This window comes from Microcaecilia unicolor, chromosome 12 (assembly GCF_901765095.1).
Source record: "Microcaecilia unicolor chromosome 12, aMicUni1.1, whole genome shotgun sequence".
Classification (NCBI taxonomy): domain Eukaryota; kingdom Metazoa; phylum Chordata; class Amphibia; order Gymnophiona; family Siphonopidae; genus Microcaecilia; species Microcaecilia unicolor.
This window is the reverse complement of record NC_044042.1, coordinates 2,222,951-2,233,289: the sequence shown is the minus strand read 5'-3', so window position 1 is coordinate 2,233,289 and position 10,339 is coordinate 2,222,951. Positions and strand designations below refer to the sequence as shown.

The 10,339-nt window shown below is 48.6% G+C and overlaps 1 protein-coding gene across 1 annotated transcript; it reads left to right on the top strand.

Annotated features, from left to right (window-relative positions):
• CCND3 (cyclin D3) lies at positions 1 to 7,938 on the top strand. The gene is made up of 5 exons (XM_030220602.1): positions 1 to 291; positions 3,913 to 4,128; positions 4,604 to 4,763; positions 5,124 to 5,266; positions 6,700 to 7,938. Exons 1-5 carry the CDS (start codon positions 94 to 96, stop codon positions 6,874 to 6,876), a joined length of 894 nt encoding a protein of 297 aa, XP_030076462.1. The 5' UTR covers positions 1 to 93; the 3' UTR covers positions 6,877 to 7,938.
• The last annotated feature ends 2,401 nt before the right edge of the window (positions 7,939 to 10,339 follow it).

Below are 10,339 nucleotides of genomic sequence, written 5' to 3'. Positions count from 1 at the left end.
GGGAGCGCGGGTTTTTTCTCTGTTGCCGGCTGCAGCTGGGCGCGGTGGCGGGTTTTGTGTGCTGGGCAGGGTTCGGTTCGGTCGCTCCCGGATATGGAGCTGTTGTGTGCCGAGGTACCGGGCCGGGCCCTGCGTGCTGGTCCCGATCCCCGGTTACTACTGGACCGGAGGGTGCTGCAGAACCTGCTGGAGCAGGAGGATCGGTACAGCCCGCGCACCACCTACTTCCAGTGCGTGCAGCAGGAGATCAAACCCCCCATGCGCAGGACACTGGCCATCTGGATCCTGGAGGTAGGACCCCCCCCCCCCTCCAATCGCCATTCAGGAGGCAGCTCTTCGGGGTAGGGGGAGGAAAGCAGCAAACGCGCCTCTAATGCAGGAGGAAGGAAATTGCAGTTTTCCTGTGCAGCTTCGCCTCTCCCCCCCCCCCCCCCCGGAAACCTCCGTGATGTATTGTAGTGTTTTTATATGGAGCTTCGGTTTAGGGGTATTTAAAGGATAGTAGGCTGCTTCGCCCCGCGGGGTTTGCCGTCACGCATTTTGAACACATAGATGGAACCCTTTAAATAGTACTGATACAGTATGTTCGGGGGTAACTGAAGATTCCCCCCCCCCCCCTTCCTGCTTAGTTCAGCATCTCACCTTCTACTCCTTATGCCCCCCCCCCCCCCCCCCCCCAAGTTTGCCAGTGTTTCTTTCCCATCTCATCGCTCCTTCTCTACCTCTGTCCCCACATTCTCAACCATCCCTGCTTCTGGGCTGCTGCAAGACAAGAGCTGTAAACACAGTGTACTGCCCCCTCCCCCTGACAGGAAATCGGTGGTGGGGGGGGGGGGGTGGATAAGTCAGTACTTTGCTTCAGGTCTGTGCTTACAGGTGCTTGATTCGGTGGGGGGAGGGGAGGAGGGAGCAGGAGTGCAGCAGCATCACCCCTTCAGACTTATCTGCCCTCTGCAGACATCTATTCTAGTCCACCTAGTGGCAGGGCCGGTCCTGGTTACCTCCAAAGTTTGCTTTCACTTTAAAAAAAAAAAAAAAAGGCCATCATGTATACTCTGATCCAAGATAGAAATATAAACACCTCAAAATGCTTCAAACAGAAAGGCTACAACCCCAAAGTGATCTCAAGGATGATTACCTCTTGGCTTCACATATCCAGAGAGAGAAAAGAAAACCACAGAGAGACTTCCTCTTCTAATGATAGACAGTGCAAAGCTGGAAAAAACTGAGAAGAACTGTAAAAGATTTACAGCCAATACTAAAAGAGATATGTGTCCCAGGTTAACTTCTGATTTACAATTTATTGGGGGCAGGGGCATAGCCAGACCTCTGCGGGAGGGGGGTCCAGAGCCCGAGGTGGGGGGGGCACAGTTTAGCCTGTCACTTTGGACCCCCTTCCGCCGCCGATCCTCCTGCATCGCCGCCGCCAGGTACCTTTGCTGGCGGGGGTCCCCAACCCCTGGTAGCCGAAGTCTTTTTCAGCACCGGTCGACTCAGCACCTTCGCTGAAGATCTGTTTCTGACTCCTGACATCCTGCACAGGGCTACATACAGGATGTCAGGAGTTAGAAACAGATCATCAGCGAAGGCGCCAGAGTCGACCAGCGCTGAAGAAGACTTTGGCTAGCGGGGGTTGGGGACCCCCGCCAGCAAAGGTACCTGGCAGCGGGAGGGGGTTCTAAGTGGCAGGCTAAACTGTGCCCCCCCCCACCTCGGGCTCTGGACCCCCCTCCCGCCGAGGTCTGGCTACGCCCCTGCCCCCAATATTGAGAAATTTCCATGTATGTGTCCAAAGAAGGGTTATTTCCACTGGGCTTAGCACCCCCAATAATTTTGAAAAGTTGGCTCCTATGGACGGGAGAAGGGACAGATGGTAACAGACAAGTTGCAGTTCAAACAGATGCCAGATCAGACGTAGCAAACCAAACTCAGGCTGAGATCACTCTCCACATTTCCTGACTTAGGATGAACAAAACTAACACATTTACAGATATTTCCCCTGAGACAAACCAAGGCGACCTCTCTGTGGCTGAGCACTTTTCAGGACCCAAAGCCCTGCATCATGACCTTATGTCAGAATACTAAGAGCAAATGTTTTTAATCAATTGAGGAATGTCAAAATATTGTAACAAAGATCTGGGTTTCTACTGCGGTGTCACCTTTCATTACCCCCCCCTCCCCCAAATCCTTCTCTTTTACATTGGAATTCTTTTGTGTTTTTCTTATGTTCTGACCCAAGGAAGGTGTTTCTGGTCTCTAAAGGTAAGTTTAAAAAATGTATAAAATTAGTCCAATAAAAATCACTTTAACTTCTTTTTGGTTTTTTTTTGTTCTATAAACCTTAATTGCAAAGTAACAAATTAAAAAAAATAACAAAACTGTAACCATAAGGATCAAAATTGTATTTATTTAAAAGATTTATAACCCACTCTATCCACTGTTCTAGGTGGGGTTCAGTTAAATGGTACCAAAAATTAAACACCTTTGAAAGAGCCAGAACAGAGGACTGCAAAGAGGATCAATGCTCGCTAATTAGCCCGTGAAAGCATTTATTTTTAATTTAAAAAGAACCTATTGCCATAAAATTAAAATTCAGCCACCTCCTTGAAGCCCAGGACCCGTTTGAGCCCCAAAGAAGGAACAACCAACAGTGAAGAAGTGTCTCCTGTGCTCAGAAGCCACCGCGACCAGGGCTGCGTAGTCGATACACCAAACCTTTGATTCCGACTGGTATCAGGCTTTAAGGGATCCTTTTACTAAGCTGCGGTAAAAGGGGGTCTGCACCAGGGGCGTAGCTACGTGGGGCCTGGGCCCCCCCTCCTGATGACCCTCTCGACCTCCCCCTCCCGCCGCCAACCCGCCATCACCTACCTTTGCTGGCGGGGGACCCCAACCCCTGCCAGCCGAGGTCCTCTTCTTCCTTCGTTCTGTTTCTGAGTCTGACGTCCTAAACGTACAAATGTAGGGGGGGTGGGGGGGGGAGGGTTGGCGGCGGGGGTCAAGGTTGTTGGTGGTGGTGGTAGTGGTGGTGGCGGCAGCACTGGGGGGGGGGGGTTGGCGGCGCGGGGGGGGGGCTAAAATGTGCCCCCTCACCTCAGGCTCTGGACCCCCCTCCCGCCGAAGTCTGGCTACGCCCCTGGTCTGCACTAGCGCCAGCGCATGTCTTGACGTGCGCTGAGGCCCTCTTTTTTGCTGGAAAAGAAATGAGTGAACCACTTGCTGTGTGGCCATTTCAGGAGGGGGAGACACTTAAGGGCTCCCACGCTAACCCAATGGTAACCAGGCAGCGCTGATTACTGCCAAGTAACATAGTAGATGACGGCAGAAAAAGACCTGCATGGTCCGTCCAGTCTGCCCAAGACAAACTCATATGTGTATACCTTACCTTGAATTTGTACCTGTCCTTTTCAGGGCACAGACCATATAAGTCTGCCCAGCAGTATTTCCCGCCTCCCAACCACCAGTCCCGCCTCCCATCACCGGCTCTGGTACAGACCGTATAAGTCTGCCCTCCCCTATCCTCTCCTCCCAACCACCAACCCCTCTTCCCCCCAACTGCTCCGCCACCCAATTTCAGCTAAGCTTCTGAGGATCCATTCCTTCTGCACAGGATTCCTCTATGCATATCCCACGCATGTTTGAACTCCGTTACCGTTTTCATCTCCACCACCTGCACTACAAAAGTACAAATAGTTTTGTAGTGCCAGAAATGGTACGCACTGGAGGGTGGGAAGTGCTGCCGGGCGCCAACCCTTTAGTAAAAGGGCTTCTAAGTTTTTGTTCTGGTTCTAAAAATGTACCGTATATTATAATGTACATTTTTGTTTTTGAAACTGTGACTTTCCTTTAAGCGGCTTTACCCTACTGCTCTTTCTTTTTAAGTTAGTCTCTCACTCTGTCTACTCTTGCCAGGTCTGTGAAGAGGAAAAATGTGAAAAGGAGGTCTTCTCACTGGCCATGAACTATCTGGACCGCTATCTGTCCTCTGTGCCTACCCGAAAGTGCCATCTCCAGCTGCTGGGCATTGTGTGTATCCTGCTAGCCTCCAAGATGAAAGAAAGCAGCCCCCTGACTGTGAAGAATCTCTGCATTTACACAGATTATACCATCTGGCCACATGAGCTGCGGGTACCTGATTCTCTTTTCTCCACCCCCCACACAACTTCATAGGGCATATTTCTCCCCTCTAGGGCATATAGAAGGGGTTGTATTTTATACCCCTGGACATTTTAACAGTGTGAATTAGGATTCCTTGGTGTAGCAGAAATCAGCTATTGCTTGGGTTGGAAGGGTAGAGGGTGGTGTTGGGAAGGAGAGTTATTATAGGTGCTTATTGTTATTATTGTTCTCTATTTGTAATTTATACACAGCAGTTGCACAGCATATCGTTCCTTTTTATACTTTAATAAAAAGATTTAAATATAAAATCATAAATGTTCGAGGCTTCTGCAGATGAGGACAGAGCCCACAGGGACGGGGCGGGGCCGGAGACAGAACCTGTGGGGATGGGGTGAGGACAGAGACAGAACCCACGGGGGCGGGAACGGAGACAAAGTTTGTCCACGTGTCATTCTCTAGCTAACACATCTTTCTTCTGTGGCAGGAGTGGGAGATAATAGTCCTGGGGAAGCTGAAGTGGGATCTTGCAGCTGTGCTATCCCATGACTTCCTGGAGCACATCATTCGGTACCTCTCGCTTCCCGTCCATGAGAGTGAGCTGGTGAAGAAACATGCTGAGTCCTTCATCATACTCTGCACTGTAGGTACGAGTTCAGTCTGATCGCTCGCGTTCATCGTGCTTCATCTGCGGTTGGTCCTGATACCTGGCCTGACATTCTGCCCAGTGCACCCCTGGCAGACACCCTTTTCTTTACCTCTCTCTGCTGCTCCATCTTCTGCCTCCTTCCTGTGGCCCACAATTTGGCCTTTCAGCTTTGTCCTTGGAAATCTCTGTGTCTCTACAACTCCAGTTTTCTTGAGGTCCCATCCTCTCCTGCTGCAAAATTTGGGATTCTGTCAGGTACTTGTGACCTCGACTGGCCACTGTTGGCAGCAGGATGGACCTTTGGTCTGACCCAGTAGGGCCATTCTTATGTCTCTCTCCCTCCTTCTTTCCCTCGCAGACTTTACCTTCAGTATCTACCCTCCATCCATGATTGCCACGGGCAGTATTGCTGCAGCAATGCAAGGACTGTCTATTGTTGCAAACAGCAAGTCTGGTGACCCACTGGCAGAGCTACTGGCAGGAGTAACGGGCACAGAAGTGGTGAGTATTACAGGCTGGGGAAAACTCCCAGTGCTGTAGTCCCTGCACTTATACTCGGTCCAAACCCGTGCTTAAGGTATGATCTAAGTTTGTCCCTGAGGCAATAGAAGGGGAAAATGATTTCCACAGGTCACTGGGAGGAACAGGATTTGAACCCTGGCTTTTCTGAGTCTTGAGAGCAATGCTTTAACTGTAAAGCATTGACCATTATTAAATTGTACTGTTTGGGGATCTTGCCAGGTATTTGTGACCTGGATTGGCCACTGTTGGAAACAGGACGCTGGGCTTGACGGACCTTTGGTCTGTCCCAGTGTGGCAATACTTATGAATATGAATATTAGGAAAAGACGGTGATGCTCGTTTCCTGTGCTCTGTCTACACTGGGAAGAGACGGAGCGTGCTTTTTCTTCCGCTCTTCCTTTCTACACTGCCTAAATTCTATTCGCAAGCAGAATGGAGGCTGTGGATATGGGCTGGCTGCACTGTGAAACTTGAGCCAGGTTTATCTCTGTTTTGAGAGCCAGGTTTTAGGAGGATGGAGTGACTAGGGGCCCTGTAAGATGGTGTTGGTTTCCTGAATACTCCAGATCAGTATTTCAGGGCCCTAGTGACAAGCTGAGGGTCTGGTTGTTGTAACAGAAGGCCAATGTGACTGTGAGCTCTACAGCCACCTCTTGAGGCCAGAAAAGGTTCCTGTTTGTTTGACACTGCGCTGGAGACTTTCCTTGTTGATGGGAATCCAGAGAAATGGGAGTGGGAAGGATCGAAAGACAGGAGTTGTAGGGACATATTACTCCGATTCTTGTCCCTTAAAATTTTTCCCCATCTCTGCTTCTACTGCACAAATGGTGTGTGTGTAAATCTCCAATGCATCTGCTCCAATAGTGTCACTGGTTACCATTCCACCCCAGTACTGCTGGGTGACCGTCCTACTGGCTCCCAAGCTGTGCTCCCTCTGCAGACTCTGGAGTCCCTGCTGGTTCCTGAGCTCTCGCCCGCTACTGGAGGTAAAGGAGCTTGAAGCGTTTTTGTCTGCAGCTAATACTGTCTGACTAGCTGCTCTTAGTAACTTTACTGGAAATTGAAAGAGGGGATTGTTATTTTTATGACATATTTCCTCTGCCCTCTTCTACAATCTTTTGTAAAAGTCTGGTTAAGAATCTCAGCATGACAGAATCATGTAACACTTCTACAAGCAGCTGTGGTTCTGAGTCACTTCATAAATGCAATCCAAACTGGATTTCACAAAATGTGGCCCGGTCCTTACATTCACATTCATCACCCAAGTCAGACATCCTGTCCAGCTCCCTAGTAGGGACCTCCCCCCCCCCCCCCCCCCACCCCATATTAACAGTGAATCGGAATCAGAAGAACAGCTTTTTCCTTCAGAAGGGGCAGGGAGGGCTTTGCTAATTCTGCTTTTCCTCTTACAGGACCTTCTGATTGCCTGTCAGGAAAAGATCGAAGCTGCTCTATCGGAGAACCTGAGACGTGTGTCCCAGTCCCAGTCCCAGTCCCAGCTCCTCTCCTCAAAAGCTGCAGGATGCCACAGGGACCACAAGCAAAAACCAATGAGCACACCCACAGATGTCACCAAGGTCATGTTGTAATGTATAGACCTCCAAACTGTGACTGAAACCCGGAAGGGGCAATCGGGGGTTACAGGTAGGCAGATGACCTGGTAACCCTGCCTTTTTGGTAGGGATATTTTTAGCAAATTGGAATGAGAAGAATTAGAAAGCTGCAGCTGGGTCTGAATTCAGCATGGTTTATCAGTTTTGATAGAAACTTGCTCCTTTCCTCTTCAGCATGGCTCTTACATTACTGGAAGGGGTCACGAGACTTCCAAAGGTCCAGTTCTTGGCACTGGCCATTTAGCCACTCGGGGACAGGAGTCATCGTCTTCAGGAGGTGAAGAAGCAGCAGTCTGGAACATCTGACCTGTGGAGGATTTAATGCCTTGGCTACCCCCACCCCCCCATCAGCTGCAGGGAGGGGGTAGTTCAGCCCCAGAAAGGTCCCCTCTTGAAGTCCTTTTGGTTTCAGTCGTGGATGGAATGCAGTAGTGGGTCTGTTCTGCCTAGTGAGGGGCCCAGCCCACCTTCCCTCTAGTATGAACATCTTGCATTCCTTGCGGAGATGCTGGACAGCTCTATTTAAGTGGAGTCCTGAGAACAATGATGATTTCTCCCCAGAGCAAAGAGATTTACTTTTTCTGCCCCATTGCTGCAGGTTTCCTGAAGCTGTGGTGGTGGAGAGATAGCACTTAATCTGCCACCAGCTGAGATCTGCAGTTGCCTAGCTCAGCACTAGTCTGAGTCATGTCTGTACAGGCTGGATATTACAGCCCTGCTCATGTACTGATGAACTTAACATAGCTCATGAACTTATGTAGCTGATGTGAAAGCAAATTCCAACAGAACAAGCCCTAATTCTTTCCCCTAATGTTTGTTTACATATTAGGAAAAAAAAACCCTTTTTTTTACAGCCATAACCAGCTGGGTGGAGGCGGATGTGGTGGTTAGTGGTGCTGCATTGTACATCCACTTCCTCACTGTTGGTTGTTGCTTCTTTAGGACTCAAACATGTCCTGGGCTTCAGGGAAGAGCAATAAAACCTATAACCTGTTTTCCTGTCTGTGCAACAACCAACAGTGGTGGTGGTGATTGGTTTGGGGGGGGGGGGGGGGGGGAAGGAGAGGGAAAGGTATTAAGGAACCTGGGGCTCTAGGATCAGCCAGCAATGCACTGCTGGACTGTATTTTAATAAACGTTTCTGGAAACAATCTTGTCTTTCACGGTGTCTTTTTTATTCCTACTGTTACATAAAGATGTCAAGTGGGTGTAAATATAAATCAGTTATCAAGCAGGGGGTGACAGAGGAAGCAGGAACAAGCAGCCCATTGCTGGAGGTGTGGAACCTTTTCTTCCTGACCACTGACCCCCTGGAGCAGGATAGCTGCTCCCTCCCTCTGCCCTTGCAGGATTGAAGTGCTGGAAGTCTCTCTGACATCTTTAGTGCCCTCATTGCACAGAAGAGACAGGTTCAGTGTGTCCTCTTTTCTTGCAATAGGCAAGATCTGGGACCAATTTCACTCTGGCCGCTATACTGTTCGTTTCCTGGGACTTACCTGCTACTGCCCCCATCTGGGAGCTGTGTGAATTGCAACAACAAAGGGCAGCAGCTAAAGCCCAGCTACAGAATTTTAAAAACAGGGAATAGCTCCAGTCACAGTGAGTTTTGTTCCACCCTTGGCAGCCATGAATGAAAAACCAGACCAGCGATCATTTGGTCCAGTATCTCTTACAACTTCTGTGTTTTGCTCTTTAATTCACCTGACATGCAGTTTGGGTAACGTAAAAATATGGCTTATTGTTCTTTTAATATACTGCTGTTCCTGGGAAATATGATATGGAAAGAGAAAAAGCAATTAAATAAGATTAATATAATGCAATCTCCTGTTCGGTCTGTCCCCTGCAGGACGTAGCCAACTGTTCCTCCTCTGCCAACATAAACCTCTTTGCTTTTGGCCACTGACCCCTGCAGTCTCCTCTGCCTGCTGAGGCCAGTATTGGTGTATCTGTAGAGCCAGTGGTGGGAGGCGGGACTGGAGGTTGGGAGGCAGGGATAGCGCTGGGCAGACTTATACGGTCTGTGCCAGAGCCGGTGGTGGGAGGCGGGGCTAGTGCTGGGCAGACTTATACGGTCTATGCCCTGAAGAGCACAGGTACAAATCAAAGTAGGGTATACACAAAAGTAGCACACGAGTTGTCTTGTTGGGCAGACTGGATGGACCGTGCAGGTCTTTTTCTGCCGTCATCTACTATGTTACTATGGCACACAAAACCCACAGCTCTCTGGTGAGCTGCAGCCCCGGCCTGCTCATTATCCCCATTCACTGCCGGGTCAGTCTGCGCATCCCAGAAGGAGAATGAACCAAAGCAAAGAAGCAACACGGGGTGGCAGATGTGAGAAAAGGAGGCACCATTACCCATTTGAAAGGGTTTGGGTTATTTTGAAAACTTTGCTGCTACTGTTGCTTCAGTCAACCCTCAAGGAAATAGATACGGTGGTGATTCTGAAGACGGACTTTAATAAAAAGAATTCGGTGTTCCGTGGTCAAGAGATTCAGCTTGTGGCCAAGAAGTTGTTCCTGGCTTTGAAGGCTTGAGTGTTGGCCATGAGAGAGCTGACATTGTTTAAAATGTCTAAGTGTTGATCACGTTACAGGGAACTCAGTGTATTTTTTTCTTGATATTTGGAAACTGGAGGGATGGTTAAGAGTTGGCTTAGATTTATAATTCCTTGTGCTTCCCCATTTCTCAAATATAAATTTGTTTTGTTGTTGAAATGTCCCTCTAGGTATGGGCTTAAATTGTGTTTTGTTTCCTTACATATTTCTAATATTTTTTTGCCTTGAATTGGCCTGTAAATTCATTTTTTTAATTGAAATTTCTAAGGACACCTTGATAAGTTGCCTATTCTAAATCTTATAAACTCCAGAAGAAAGAAGCGCTCTCTGGCAGGACTGAGGTTGATTATTGGCACAGTTTGCACAAAACCATTTGGAGACGCTGTCCCCAGGAAGTGACCTATTGCTCGACACCCTGTTAAAGGGGTGAGGCTAAGCAAAAGGTTATCTTAGTTGGAGATATTATCCTATTCTTCCAGAAAGATTTGCTTCTTACATATTTATAAGTACAAGGCTATTATCACTTTTTCTTTAGTGTCTTCTCCATGACTTCTGGTTAAAGCTGAACTGGACTTGGATCAACTTCATTCACTCTGCTGTGTAGAGAGAGGTTTTTACAACAGAAAAAGCAAGGGACTATCTGCCTGTAGCTTCCACAACCTCATTCCAAGCAATCAGTGTAGACAGACAGTCCCAGTAGTACAGGGAACAAATAACTACTGGTTTACAACATGTGCTCAGAACCTGGGTTCAATTCCCACTGTGGCTCCTTGTGACCTGGGTAAGTCACTTAACCCTCTCTTGCCCCAGACACAAAACTTAAAGATTGCGAGGCGGTATATCAAATCTACAACCATTCACATATTAAAAAAGGGTACAAG